The 15,737-nt window shown below is 40.6% G+C and overlaps 1 protein-coding gene and 1 non-coding gene across 2 annotated transcripts in view; one reads left to right on the forward strand and one right to left on the reverse strand.

The window, feature by feature from the left end:
- Window positions 1–2,594: 2,594 nt before the first annotated feature.
- On the reverse strand, window positions 2,595–2,668 carry Trnat-ugu (transfer RNA threonine (anticodon UGU)). The gene has a single exon. It is a non-coding gene; the product is annotated as a tRNA-Thr (tRNA).
- Window positions 2,669–6,731: 4,063 nt separating this feature from the next.
- The window catches only part of LOC126416037 (nematocyst expressed protein 4-like), a 221,966-nt gene continuing 212,960 nt past the window's right edge, over window positions 6,732–15,737 (forward strand). Inside the window, exon 1 of the mRNA XM_050083500.1 lies at window positions 6,732–6,853. Coding sequence (XP_049939457.1) covers window positions 6,746–6,853 — 108 coding nt within the window. The 5' untranslated portion in view covers window positions 6,732–6,745. The remainder of the gene's footprint in view (window positions 6,854–15,737) is intronic.

The raw sequence follows: 15,737 nt of genomic DNA on the forward strand, positions 1-15,737 counted from the left end.
AAAAATTTTCACCACTTCAGTCTATACACATAAAATCATATCTATATAAGATCAGTAAAGTCTCTGAATTGTATCATTTCATTGGCAAGGTGATAGATCAGGACTTCGGGGTGACCACTCCAAAGACGGAGACAAATTCCATTTATCAGGAAATACCTCACTGAGATATTCTATAACTACAACAGCAAAATGGGCTGGTGCTCCATCCTGCTGGAACCACACACTGCCGAGCAGCCCCGGCCTTGCATGTACGGAATAAACCAATCACGTAACGTATAGAGATACGTAGTGTGATTCACACCACAGTTAAAGAAATATAGGACTTCCAAGTGGGTAGCTGACGTTTAAGACCAGATAATGGCATACGATTGGTTGTGTTAAGTTCTTCATAAAAATGTGTGTTTTATTTACTTAAGAAATAAATGTTTCTCGCTTTGCACTGCGATGTATTGCATACTCGTCCGAAAAAGACACTTCCTTCCTTGATGGAAGAGTTATAACGGTATCGAGAACTCGCCCACAAACCTGATGACTTTTTGTATGTCACTATCACTCATTTCGCGACAAACGAAGGTTGAAGTGCTTTTAACTTTAAATCATTCTTCATATGCTTTTTAAAGTCGAGTAAGGAGCTCCCAATACATGTGACCACTTACGAATGGTCATTTTTTGGCCAACGTTCGACAGACATACGTTGTGGTTGTCCGAGCGGAGTTATCTTTTATGCAAGCAGTTGCAAAGAGCGTTTTCTCCCACCATTAAACTGTTGTCTTGCTGGCGAAGCTGTTACGTTACAGTTAAATCTGTATGGGGTAGTTCGTGAGCCCACGTGCTCGTTACGATCCGTTCCACCATGGTGTCAGCCATAATTTATATGTAACTCAGCACCTTTAACAATAATAAACAAAAATTAATTAACATCTATGCAACACATGGGACACTGCGATCACTTTTTAGGCAATTGTTCCTCTCAACAACGAAAAATGCTAAAACTGATAGATGGGCTTACGCCATGCTATATGACGTATCAGTTTCATTTTCTATGACACAGCTAAAATAAGTTTCTTGCCAAAAGTTCTGATATCGTCACATACCTCGCACGTGCAATGCCGACGACCTAAAAACGTGGCGAGACGTGAGAATGGCGCCTTATGTGATAGGCGAGCTGTCGGAGGACGCCGCTCCATCACAGGTGTATCTGACGGGAGTCGTCACTGGCGCTGTTTCGGTAGCGTAGCTGTCAGGCGCCGAAATAGAACTGTCAACCAGCCAGATCTCGTACACTAGTCAGCTGCCGTCACGTCGGCCTCCTATCGATGCGCTGAACATCGCACAAATACTAAAACCGTTCCATTATGGACAAAGATGCTAAATAACATGACGGTCGTTTGTCATCTTGCGGTTTGTCGTCTTACGGCACAGGGGAAAATGTAATAAATAAAATGTGCGCCAGCGTTTCAGACACATTCGTATTGATTTTCCTGTTAAATACATATGCTCTGTTGCGCATATAATATGACACTGCTGCTACTCCTACCACCAAAATATGGCAGAAAAAATGAACTTATAAATAATGTAGCCGAAACAACTTTTCCTCTTTTTTTTTCTTATGCCTTTGTGCCGCTTCGATGCAGGATTGGCATGGTGAGAAACAGATTTGGCATCATTAACACGTGAAACTGAGACCAGACTTAGGTACCATCCAGGTATTCACGTAGTGGGATGTATGAAAGCGCGTAAAAACCACATCCAGGATGTTATTATTGATTATATTATGTCTAATTATCCCCTATCTTCTAGGAGACCTGGGTAATTTTGTACCTGCCAATCCACTAGTAACACCAGTTCACATTCAACCAGAATGATGTTTCCTATTTGCTTATGCAATTCTATGGTCAATTCCTCAAAAATTAGGAGGTGTTATTGCACTATTTCTGTCAATTAGAATCTTAATAGTTATACCATTTTAACAAAACACCATTCCGATGTATTCAATTCTATCCTATTAACCAAATCCTATTTTGAATCATAGTAGTTGTTGTATGTTTGCTAACATGAATTGGTAAACGACCTCTTTAAGAACCATATATTATAACAGGACAAATCCTAAGAATTATCTACTTTACAATTTATTAATTAACATACATGTTGCAAATGCATGTGACAAGCTAATTAAGGAATAAAATAAGTAAGTTAATTAGCTTAGGAAAAGCATACATTTTGAAAACATAAAACTAGAAGTTTAGCTACTTTCTTAACTTTTCTCAAAAAATTTCACTAAATAAATGAAATACATAAAATCCTTAAACCAATAAAGAAACTAAAAAATTCAAAGACAAGGGTAAAAAACTCTTTCAAGCTAAATATATTAATTTATCATAACGAAATCAGGGTAAAGTTACCCGAACTCAAATAAACCTAAAAGATATAATAGCAAGCTTAATAGAAAATATAAAAGAATAAAAATCACACCCAAAAATTAGAGCTGACAACAATCTCATAAAAACAATTCTAGTATGAATTATGACTAACTGAAACCCTCAGCTGCCGACAGGTGTTGTTGATATACCTCGATGTGGACAGCTGAAAATGTGTGCCCCGGCCGGGACTCGAACCCGGGATCTCCTGCTTACATGGCAGATGCTCTATCCATCTGAGCCACCGAGGACGCAGATGAATAGCGCGAGTGCAGGGACTTATCCCTTGCACGCTTCCCGTGAGATTCACATTCCCAACTGTCCAAAATTCTACATATGTAATGTACCTTACAGACATTTGCCCATCCACTTATTACTCACGCACGCTTTGGCGATTCCTGTAAGAGTTTGGCCAGCCTCTGCGCATTCGCACAGACAAAGGTCAATGGCTGGGTAGCCTTTAACTAGATGTGTAAAGACAGATACTGTTGATGACTGTGCAGCTTTTCCCTGGAATAAATGATGACTAACTGAAACCCTGAGCTGCCCACAGGTGTTGTTGATATACCTCAGTTAGTCATCACTTATTCCAGGGAAAAGCTGCACGGTCATCAACAGTATCTGTTCTTTCGAGAACAGTTACTGTCTTTACACATATAGTTAAAGGCTACCCAGCCATTGACCTTCGTCTGTGCGAATGCGCACAGGTTGCCCAAACTCTTACAGGAATCGCCAAAGCGTGCGCGAGTAATGAGTGGATGTCTATAAGGTACATTACATATGTAGAATTGTGGACAGTTGGGAATGTGAGTCTCACGGGAAGCGTGGAAGTGATAAGTCCCTGCAGTCGCGTTATTCATCTGTGTCCTCGGTTGCTCAGATGGGTAGAACATCTGCCATGTAAGCAGGAGATCCCGGGTTCGAGTCCCGGCCGGGGCACACATTTTCAGCTGTCCACATTGAGGTATATCAAAAACACCTGTCGGCAGCTGTGGGTTTCAGTTCGTCATCATTTGTTCCAGGAAAAAGCTGCACTGTCATCAACAGTATCTGTTCTTTTGAGAACAGTTACTGTCTTTCCAATTCTAGTATGTTCAGCCAAAAAAAGTAAAACCTCCTGCACCATATTCAATATTAAACCCTGAAACCAAATCAGACTCATCTTCAGTAAAATCAAAAGGAGCTCATTTAGTTTCAGCCAAACATGAAGCAAAACAAGCTAAAGCTAAAGGAAAAGTAATAATGATAAACCAACAATAAAGTTGATAATTTATAAAATTAATATATTGAAACTACACATTAGAATAATTAAAGACAATAAAATTAAAGCCAGTCAACTTCATATGTAATGTTTGAGCAACAGAAAGTAAAGAACCTAACAAAGAATAATATGAATTAGAAGATCAATCAGCAATTATTACAGTATAAACACCTAATTTAGTACAGCATAAAAAAACAAAAAACTATAAGAAAAAGAACATATGTAAGTTAAATAAGGAAAGATCACTCAAACAGCCAAAGAAATTATAAATTAAAAACAGGAGAAAAATAATAAAGTAAATAATTAGATATAATAGGAATAGGCTGCTTCTTACAAATCAATTTCATAGCATCACTAAAAGGTTGAGGAAACCCTACAAACCCTACTTTATTTGGACCTTTATGAGGTTGAATATAACCAAAAACCTTCTGCTCTGATACAGTTAAAAAAGCCCCACTAATTAAAACACAAATTCCCAACAAAAGAAAATTCAAAACAAACATAAATAAATCATAAAGTACCAATACTATTTTTAGAAAATATCTACATAAATGATTTCTAAATTTAACACATTAATCTGTCAAAATAGTAATTAATTAATATTAATTAATAACAAAAATATTTGAACCATATGGTACTGTTGATACTAATATGTTTAAATAATCTTAGGATAGAATCTGACCTGGCTCACACTGGTCTGAACTCAGATACTGTAAGAATTTAAAGGTTGAACAGACCTAATTATTGGGCTCCTGCATCCAAAATTTTTCTTAATCCAACACAGACATCACAATCTGCTTATTCAATATGAGCTCTTGAAAATAATTATGCTGTTACCCCTAAAGTAACTTAATCTTATAATCATAAAATATAGATCAAAACAATGAACATAAATCAATGATATAACAATGAAGAGTTTATTTATTCTTCATATCACCCCAACAAGACATTCTCATTAAATAAAGAACAACAAAAAACTATATAAAAGTAAAGCTCTATAGGGTCTTCTCATCCTAAAGATAAATTTAAGTCTTTTGGCTTAAAAGTTAAATTCAAATATGTATTAAGAGACAGTTGATTTATTGTCAAGACATTCATTCCAGCCCCTAATTAAGAGACTAATGATTATGTTAGCTTTGCATGGTCAAAATACTGCAGCTTTTTAAAAATTTGCACAGTCATCAGGCCAGACATCAAAATGTTTTCAAGAGGACATGGTTTTGATAAACAGGTGGAAATCAATTTTGCCTAGTTCCTTATAATAAACAATGAAGGAAAAACTTCTATACAAATAAATATACTAATTCTATCATTATTACAACGATTATTAAATAAAATCAAAGATCTTAATACAAAACCTAAAATAAATATAAAATCAAAATATAAAAAAATGAACTAAATTGTAATCTTAAAGATACCTGGTTTAAATCCTACTATTATATTTTAAAAGAGCAAATTATAAGTTAATAACTATAAAGCTTATCCCTTAGAGAATAAATATTTCATATTTATATTTAAAAAATTAGATAAAACAATCAACTTAAAAAATTGATTTTTTTTCTCAAGAAACTAGATATGTTATGAAAAGATTAACATTTCTTTTCTATAAATAACTTAACAATAATTATTACATATTAACTAAAAAACTATTTATAAATCAAGACAAGTAATATAAATACTAAAATTTTGACAAACACTGATACAAAGGCTACAACAAATAAAAATTACTTTAAAAAAATTTAAAATAATATTTCATAAAACACTTACATTACCAATATACTATAATTTAAACAATCAATTCTACAAAATATACTAAGGCAAAAAACAATAAAATTATTTATATGAAGTAATTAAATAAACAAAAAATTAATATAATAAATTAATAATCAAGATACCCTGATTTGCATAGAAATATTTTCAGTGTAAATGAAATACTTTATTAATAAGTTATATCTTGAACTTCTTCCTAGATACACTTTCCAGTACATCTAGTATGTTACAACTTATCTCATCTAATTTGAAGCTACCTAAAAATAATTTCAATCGAATAATCAATAATGAGAGCGCTGGGTGATATGTACACACCCCAGAGCCAATATCAGTTAAATTAAGTAAGTAAAATTTCTATCAAATCCACCCTCTTCAACAATATTTCATTATCAAAACTGTTATAAACAAAAATCTATTGTAAGCCACCTCCTCTTAATTATAAGCTGCATCTTGACCTGAAATGTATTGTAATCATAGATCCTGAGAATTATAACTCTAAAATGATTCTGTGATAAGAGAGATATACAAACAAGTAAATTAAGTAGAATAAATTGAGTATTATCAATCATGGGGTAGGTTCCTCTAAACCAAATAATATAAATAACTGTTTTAACCAATAATATTCACTTGTATCAATCGTATAATCACGGCTGCTGACATGAATTATGCCAATACTAAATCAATTGCTATGTTCAAGATCACTTGATAATTAAATCAAATTACTACAAAAAGAACATTTAGTTTAACAAAACTTGCATATGATACAAAGAAAAAGTGAATAAACAAGCGAGAATAGACCTTTTGGGAAAAAATAATAACATTTGAAAATTTAAATATCGTAACACATAGGAATAATTACAAATATTTCAAGAAAATAAAAGCAAAAAACAAATAATTTTAAAAAATGAACCATGCCCCCATTCATGGCGACAAGAAATTCTCTATTATATATAATTAAAGATAAATATGGGAACCATATACCAATAAATGTTTTACATTTTCTATTTAAGCTTCCTTTTCTCTAACAATAAAGAAAGATTAAATAATATAATAAATATATCAGAGATGGGAGCTTTCAGGTGTGGTGTGCTGACGCGCTGCCCGTGCGTGTGCCCGCAGGAGCATGGCGGGCCAGCCGCCGGGTCCGGGCCCGGGCCGCGGGTGGGCGCGCCCGCCGCACCCGGCGTCGCCCTTCCGGCCGGCGTCGCCGTACGGCCCCAGCCCGCCGTTCGCGCCGTCGCCCTCGCCGTACGGGCCGTCGCCGCCGCCGCCGCCGGGGCTGCTGGTGCGCCGGCCCATGTCGCCCGCGCGGCTGCCTCCCAGCCCGGGGCCCTACCTGCCCTGTCCGAGGCCGCGGCCGCGCTGGGCCAGCCCGGGGCCCCTGCCCTACAGGATGCCGCCGCAGGTCAGTACGCTGACAGCTCAGCCACTGTGCAATACGGCACCACTGAACCTTATCATTCCTATCTTTTCACCCTGAATTTTTATCCCACTGCTGAAACTTTGCTTCGTTGACGCTATTGCTTCTTCTAGATTAAGCTGACACGAAGTCGTGGGATACCTACTAGTATCGTGTCGGCCCTCCTTTGGCGTAGTGCCGCATCTCGAAGTGGCACGGACTCAACAAGTCGTTGGAAATCCCCTGCAGACATACATCTACATCTACATTTACACTCCGCAAGCCACCCAATGGTGTGTGGCGGAGGGCACTTTACGTGCCACTGTCATTACCTCCCTTTCCTGTTCCATTCGCGTATGGTTCGCGGGAAGGACGACTGCCGGAAAGCCTCCGTGAGCGTTCCAATCTCTCTAATTTTACATTCCTGATCTCCGCCGGAGCTGTAAATAGGGGGAAGCAATATATTCGATACCTCATCCAGAAACGCACCCTCTCGAAACCTGGACAGCAAGCTACACCGCGATGCAGAGCGCCTCTCTTGCAGAGTCTGCCACTTGAGTTTGCTAAACATTTCCGTAACGCCGTCACGCTTGCCAAATAACCCTGTGACGAAACGCGCCGCTCTTCTTTGGATCTTCTCTATCTCCTCCGTCAAACCAACCAGGTACGGATCCCTCACTGATGAGCAATACTCAAGTATAGGTCGAACGAGTGTTTTGTAAGCCACCTCCTTTGTTGATGGACTACATTTTCTAAGGACTCTCCCAATGAATCTCAACCTGGCACCCGCCTCACGAACAATTAATTTTATATGATCATTCCACTTCAAATTGTTCCGCACGCATACTCCCAGATATTATACAGAAGTAACTGCTACCAGTGTTTGTTCCGCTATCATATATTCATACAATAAAGCATCCTTCTTTCTGTGTATTCGCAATACATTACATTTGTCTATGTTAAGGGTCAGTTACCAAAAAAATGGTTCAAATGGCTCTGAGCACTATGGGACTCAACTTCTGAGGTCATCAGTCCCCTAGAACTTAGAACTACTTGAACCTAACTAACCTAAGGACATAACACACATCCATGCTCGAGGCAGGATTCGAACCTCCGACCGTAGCCGTCTCGCGGTTCGAGACTGTAGCGCCTAGAAGGTCAGTTGCCACTCCCGGCACCAAGTGCCTATCCGCTGCAGATCTTCCTGCATTTCGCTGCAATTTTCTAATGCTGCAACTTCTCTTTATACTACAGCATAATCCGCGAAAAGCCACATGGAACTTCCGACACTATCTACTAGGTCATTTGTATATATTGTAAAAAGCAACGATCCCATAACACTCCCCTGTGGCACGCCAGAGGTTACTTTAACGTCTGTAGACGTCTCTATATTGAGAACAACATGATGTGTTCTGTTTGCTAAAAACTCTTCAATCCAGCCACACAGCTGGTCTGATATTCCGTAGGCTCTTACTTTGTTTATCAGGCGACAGTGCGGAACTGTATCGAACGCCTTCCGGAAGTCAAGGAAAATGGCGTCCACCTGGGAGCTTGTATCTAATATTTTCTGGGTCTCATGAACAAATAAAGCGAGTTGGTTCTGACACGATCGCTGTTTCCGGAATCCATGTTGATTCTTACAGCGTACATTCTGGGTTTCCAGAAACGACATGATACGCGAGCAAAAAACATTTTCTAAAATTCTACAACAGATCGACGTCAGAGATATGGGTCTATAGTTTTGCGCATCTGTTCGACGGCCCTTCGTGAAAACTGGAACTACCTGTGCTCTTTTCCAATCATTTGGAACCTTCCGTTCCTCTGAAGACTTGCTGTACACGGCTGTTCGAAGGGGAGCAAGTTTTTTCGGGTACTCTGTGTAGAATCGAACTGGTATCCCGTCAGGTCCAGTGGACTTTCCTCTGTTGAGTGATTTCAGTTGATTTTCTATTCCTTGGACACTTATTTCGATGTCAGCCAACATACTGAACAGACATATTGAACCATGCTGCGTCCATAGCCGACCGTAATTGCGGAAGTGTGGCCGGTGCAGGATTTTGTGAACTGACCTCTTGACTATGTCAAATAAATCTTCGATGCGATTCATGTCGGGTGGTCTGGCTGAACGAATCGCTCGCTCGAATTGTCCAGAAGGTTCTTCAGACCAGTATAAATTAGCACCCGGTAAAATAGCGCATTGTCATCCATAAAAATACCATCGTTGCTCGGCAAGATGAAGTCTATGAATTGTTGTATAAGTCTCCAAGTAGCCAAACGTAACCATTTCTAGTTAATGATCGGTTCAGCTGGACCAGAGGACCCAGTCTCTTCCACGTAAACACAGGCCATACCATTGTGAAGCCACCACCAGATTCCACAGTGCCTTGTTGACAAGTTGGTCCACCGCTTCGTGGGGTCTGCGTCGCATTCGGATCTTGCCATCAGGTCTGACCAAGAAATCGGGTTTCATCTGAGAAAGACACGATTTTCCAATCGTCTAGTATCCAAACAGTATGGTGACGAGCCCAGGAGAGCCGCTGCAGGCGATGTGCTGTTAGCAAAGACACTGCTGCCATAGCCCATTAACGCCAGATTTTGCCGCACTGTCCAATTAAGGTAGTCGTGCGCCCCACATTGATTTCTGCGGTTATTTCACGCAGTGTAGGTTGTCTGTCAATGCTGACAACTCTCCGCAAACGCTGCTGCTCTCGGTCGTTAAGTGAAAGCACTCGGTCACCGCGTTGTCCGTGGTGAAACGTAATGCCTGAAATTTGGTATTCTCAACACACTCCTGACGCTGTGGGAATGTTAAATTTCCTAATAATTTCCGAAATGGAATCTCCCAAGCGTCTAGCTCAACTATCACTCCCTCGTTCAAAGTTCGTTAATTCCATTCGTGTGGCCATAATCACGTCAGACACCTGTTCACATGAATCACTTGATTACAAATGACAACTCCACCAATGCACTACCCTTTCATACCTTACATGCGCGATGCTACGGACGTCTGTGTATCTGCAGATCGCTACACCATGACTTTTGTCACGTCATTGTATATTCGAAAAGAAAAATGAATCTTTACGATGGGAAAGATACTGACTACCACAAAAGGCGACTACTGACACGAAAGTCGCCTCAGACACGCTGTCGTATAGTTTTTCCACTACTGAGATGATTGCATGGGCACGAGTCGAAAGCCAGTAAATAAAATAAAAAAAAGCTGCCTCTTTGATGCCTTCAACTTTCCTAAAGCTAAACTATCGTCATCTTCCGATATGTTTTCCAGAAAGAAGAGAGTTCTACGACAATCCACTCATCTCCCATGGGTAAAGGAATGAAAGATATAACAACATACTTCTCTTGGTGAGGTACGTAATTGTCCAGGAATTCTCCACTAAACAGTGATTTTTTAAATAACGCCGTTGCATTATAGCTGTACAGGTATCACGACGTAAAAGTTCAAAATTATAAAGATATTAGTGAGATAGGGCCATGTATGACATCTCGAATGGGCAATGCGTTTGAGGTAAATTATTGTAAATTAGTGTTTTTCTATGACAAACAAATGCCTACCGCACATCGGCGTTCCCAACAATTCACTGCGAGAGCATAAAAAGAAGACTTATCTCACACCCCTTGCTGTTATTACCTCAGTTTAAATCTACCTGATTGCAGTGTTTTAGTTGTTCTACATTTCGTGACTATAAACTGCTTCTTTGAACTATAACTACCTTCTTCTTCCACCGTTTCTAGTTATTTGTAAGTGTTTAAACCACTATTAAATGTCTTTTTAAAATATCTGCATCATAATGCAAAAAAAAATGAACACCACCTGGTTAGACGTAACAGAAGGCTTAACGGCCCCAATCTATCCGGGATAAATAACTAGATAAATAAAAATACAACCATCAGTGTGTGCCCTAATCTCTGTTACCTTATCCCCACAATCCATCGCGAGTTTGTGGCAGCATAATGGTCACACAGTCTTCTTGAAATACGGGTTCTTTAAATTCACCTAAGCAACAATGTTTCGCGAGGACTACGTCGAATTTCTTGGAAGGATTCTCATTTAAGTTCCCTCAGGATTTCTGTTACACTTTCGTATGTGTTAAACCGACCCATTACGATCCTGAAGAGCGCATGTCTGAATTCGACTGAAGTCTGTTGTCATGTCTAATCGATATGGACTCCAAACACTGGAACAATATTCTAGAATTGGCCACAGTATCGTCTTGTATTCGATTTTCTTTATACGCTCCAAGACAGAAAAAACGACGCACCACGAAGGAATTATCCGAATGGGACGGACGTAGGCAGATGTCATGTACATGTACAGACAAAATATTTTCATGATTTCAGAAAAATTGGATGATTTAAAGAAAAAGAACTTCACAAATAAGATCGACTCAGTAACGCGTTGGTCCACCTCTGGCCCTTACGCAAAAAGTTATTCGGTTTGGCATTGATTGATAGACATGTTTGATGTCATTTTGTGGGATATCAGCCCAAATTACCTCTAATTGGCGCTTCAGATCGTCAGAATACCGAACTCGTTACAGGACCCTGCTCATAATGCTCCGCCGTGGTGGCCGAGCAGTTCTAGGCGCTACAGTCTGGAACCGCGCGACCGCTGCAGTCGCAGGTTCGAATCCTGCCTCGGGCATGGATGTGTGTGATGTCCTTAGTTAGGTTTAAGTAGTCCTAAATTCTAGGCGACTGATGATCTCAGAAGTTAAGTCCCATAGTGCTCAGAGCCATTTGAACCATTTCATAATGCTTCAAACGTTCTCATTTGGAGAGGCGTCCGGCGACCTTGCTGTCCATGGTAGGGTTTGACAATGGTAGTGTTTGGCAGGCACGAAGACATGCATTGGAAATTATCGCCGTGTGCGGGCGAGCATTATCTTGGTCAAATGTGAACTCAGGGTGGCTTGCCAAGATGGGCAAGAAAGCGAGCCGTAGAATGTCGTCGGCGTACAGCTGTGCTGTGAGACTACCGCAGATGACAACCAAAGCTATCCTGCTATGAAATGAAATGGCTCCCACACCGTCACTGGTGGGCGACAATCAGGCGGTATCCCCACATATTCGCTGGTCGTCGGGGCTCAGGTCGAAACGGGAGTCATCACTAAACACGATTCCACTCTAGTCGATGAGATTCCAGGCCGTAGACGTGTGTGAAGGCGCTCTAGATAGCGCCGGGATACTAACCTGATGCCGGCCGTGGTGGCCAAGCGGTTAAAGGCGCTACAGTCTGGAACCGCGCGACCGCTACGGTCGCAGGTTCGAATCCTGCCTCGGGCATGGATGTGTGTGATGTCCTTAGGTTAGTTAGGTTTAAGTAGTTCTAAGTTCTAGGGGACTGATGACCTTAGAAGTTAAGTCCCATAGTGCTCAGAGCCATTTGAACCAACCTGATTGTCGCCAGCCAAATGGCCCAGCAACCAGCAGGGATGGTCTGGGGGTTAGAGCTACCATTTCAGCTCATGGCGAGACGGCTTTGGCTGTCGTATGTGGCGCCCTTACAGCACGGAGGTATCACGACAGTATTCTGCGTTCCGTTCTGTCGCCATTTTGGGCTTACATTGCCCGCCTGCATACTGCTTGTCTTGTTGCTTGCCAAACGATACCTTGACCAGCACGGTCACAGGACCTCTTCCCAATTGAGGGGCGTTTGGAACATAACGGCCAATGGCCTTTCCATTTGTGGTAACAACGGTTTCCCTCAGAACACCGAAGTTCAGCTCTGTCGTGGATGGATAGCACTTGGATGGGTGGCTGTCCGGTCTACCGAGCGCTGTTGGCAATCAGGGTGCATTCGGCCCTTGTGAGGTGCATTGAGAAGTAGCGACTCCGGTCGTCTAAACTGACAATGGCTGGGAGAGCAGTGTGCTGACCACATGCCCCTCCATATTCGCATCCAGTTACGCCTATAGGCTGAGGATGACTCGGCGGTCGGACTGTACCCATGGGCCTTCTGAGGCCAGTTGCTCTTGAATAAATCATCGACTTTTTCTGAATTTGTAGTCGTTTGTTTGTCTATACACGTACATCACGTCTTCCGATTTCCGTCCCATTCGGATAATTCCTTCATGGTGTGTCTTTCTTTTTTGTCTTAGAACATATATACTCCGCATTTTCGCAGAACCCTTCCAACAAACATAAGTCTTCGATCAGTCTTCCCTAATACTGACGTTACGTCACCGTCCCATTCCATATCGCTCCAAAATAGCTATTCGATGTGTCTTGCTTATGAAGTAATCAGACACTACACTTTTCGTTTTTTGTTATAACCATTACCTTACATTTATCAATTTATAGGAACAATGGACAGAATACTGCAAGGCACAGAGAGGTCCTCGACAATGATTCGTTGGCACGGGAAAACTTGAGATGGTGTTGGTTTGTATAGGAAAATATTCATTGAAAAACACGCGTCTAGTTACGAATGGAAAGCACTATGCGACAAGAGAAGAAATCTGGAAGAGCAATGGTGAAGCAACGATTACAATCGTACCATAAACATTGTGAAATTAACTGAGTTCGACGATTTTGAACCCCAATCTATCTTCACAAAGCACTAAGACTAGTGACGATCTTCACTTTTATTAGTTGCTATGTTGCTATAAGGAGTTTCACATAAGGAGTATTTCTTAATTTAGATAAATATTCAGTTCATAATCCTCTACCACTTGTACAATTTTGTCAATAAATGACATAAAATCATTACTCGAGTTAGCGATCATTGTAATTAGTCAAAATAACTGTCGATCTTAATCGCTATTTTTTTTTTTTTTTAGTTATACATATTTACACAAGAATGCGTTTCAGCCACAGTCATCTTCAGAAGCTGTCATATTAGAAACAGAACAAATCAGAAGTAGGAAGTATATTCAACATAGGCTAACAGTTATACAAAATTGAGCTTAACATAGCTTTTCCCTCTACTGTACAGTAAATTTTTCGTAAAATGACGATATTATTACAATGTGCAGAAAAAAACTAGATTGCACATCTCGTTCGAAAAGACAGAGTTCATGACCAGCGTAAGTGCTACCATCGTTGTCATAGAAATGGATACCAGGCGACGTAGCGCAGTGATTGGCACACTGGGCTCGCATTCGGGAGGACGACGGTTCAGACCCGCGCCTGGCCATTCAGGTTTAGGTTTTCGGTGATATCCCTAAATCACTCCAGGAAAACGCCGGAATGGTTCCTTTGAAAGGGCACTGCCGATTTCCTTCCCCACCATTCTTGACACAATCTGAGCTTGTACTCCGCCTAAAATGACCTCGATGTCGAAAGGGCCGTTATAACCAATCTTCCTTCCTTTGTTTCAGGATTTGGTTGCATCAAACCTTGTTCCAAAATTTATGTTAGTGAATTCATTTCGGAGAACATCAGAGAGAAGAGATAACCAAGGCTCACATTATTAGAAACATCATACAGGACTACCACTGAAGTCTACAAGGGATAAAATAGCATAGATGCCAAATCCGTTTACATTACCTTTATTGGGCCACTGGTGTATTATGCTACAGAGACACTCACACTAGATCAGAAAGTCCTACTCAACACACTGGAGCTCAGACGACGCCGATTTCATCAGAAAGATATTAGGACCTAGTGGAACATCAGAAGCAATATGGAAGTGGATCTTCAGGTTTTGGCGGCGCAAAGACTGTTCCATTAAGTTTCGGGTGTGCAGCCGCAAGAATTCTCATTCTTCTTCTAATATTCCGGCTCTATAACGTTCAGCCATCTTGAAATTAAGCGACAGTCTTGCGGCTGACTCTGAAGATGGCTGAACGTAATACAGCCGAAATATTAGAGGAAGAATGTGAATTCTTGCGGCTGCCCACCTGAAACTTAATGGAACAATATGGAACTGCATCAATTGTGATATCATACGGAAACGACGCCAAGTTCTACAGCCACGTAAAAAGCATGCAATCAAACAGACTGACAAAGAGCATACTGATGTAAAAATTGAAAGTATAGCCTGTGTCATTTGTATAACTGCGGCTGTGGAAAAGAAGTCTAAAAAAAGCCAACTCACTTATAAGGTCTTAAAAAACCAGTTTTAAGAGATGAATCTAGGAGTATACCGGGTGATCAAAAAGTCAGTATAAATTTCAAAACTTAATAAACCACCGAATAATGTAGGTAGAGAGTTAAAAATTGACACACATGCTTGGAATGACATGGCGTTTACTAGAACAAAAAAAAAAAAAAAACACCCCATACTGCTAGACGCGTGAAAGATCTCATGCGCGCGTCGTTTGGTGATGCTTGTGTGCTCAGCTGCCACTTTCGTCATGCTTGGCCTCCCAAGTCCCCAGACCTCAGTCCGTGCGATTATTGGCTTTGGGGTTACTTAAAGTCGCAAGTATATCGTGGCTGAAAGACAATATCCGACGCCAATGCCTCACCATTACTCCGGACATGCTTTACAGTGCTGTTCACAACATTGTTCCTCGACTACAGCTATTGTTGAGGAATGATGGTGGACATATTAAGCATTTCCTGTAATGAACATCATCTTTGCTTTGTCTTACTTTCTTATGCTAATTATTGCTATTCTGATCAGATGAAGCGCCATCTGTCGGACATTTTTTGACCGTTTGTATTTTTTTGGTTCTAATAAAACGCCATGTCATTCCAAGCATGTGTGTCAATTTGTACCTCTCTATCTACATTATTCCGTGACTTATTCGGTTTCCAAATTTATACTGACTTTTTGATGACCCGGTACTTCAACACTCTACGTATTGCTCCCGTAGGTATCGTGAGGACAAGGGTAGATTAACAACAGAGAGCGCAGAGGAATTGAAGCAACCACTCTTTCTGTGCTCCAAACGTGAATGGAAAGGGAAGAAGCCCTAACAAC

The sequence above is a fragment of the Schistocerca serialis genome, chromosome 8, assembly GCF_023864345.2.
Source record: "Schistocerca serialis cubense isolate TAMUIC-IGC-003099 chromosome 8, iqSchSeri2.2, whole genome shotgun sequence".
NCBI lineage: Eukaryota > Metazoa > Arthropoda > Insecta > Orthoptera > Acrididae > Schistocerca > Schistocerca serialis.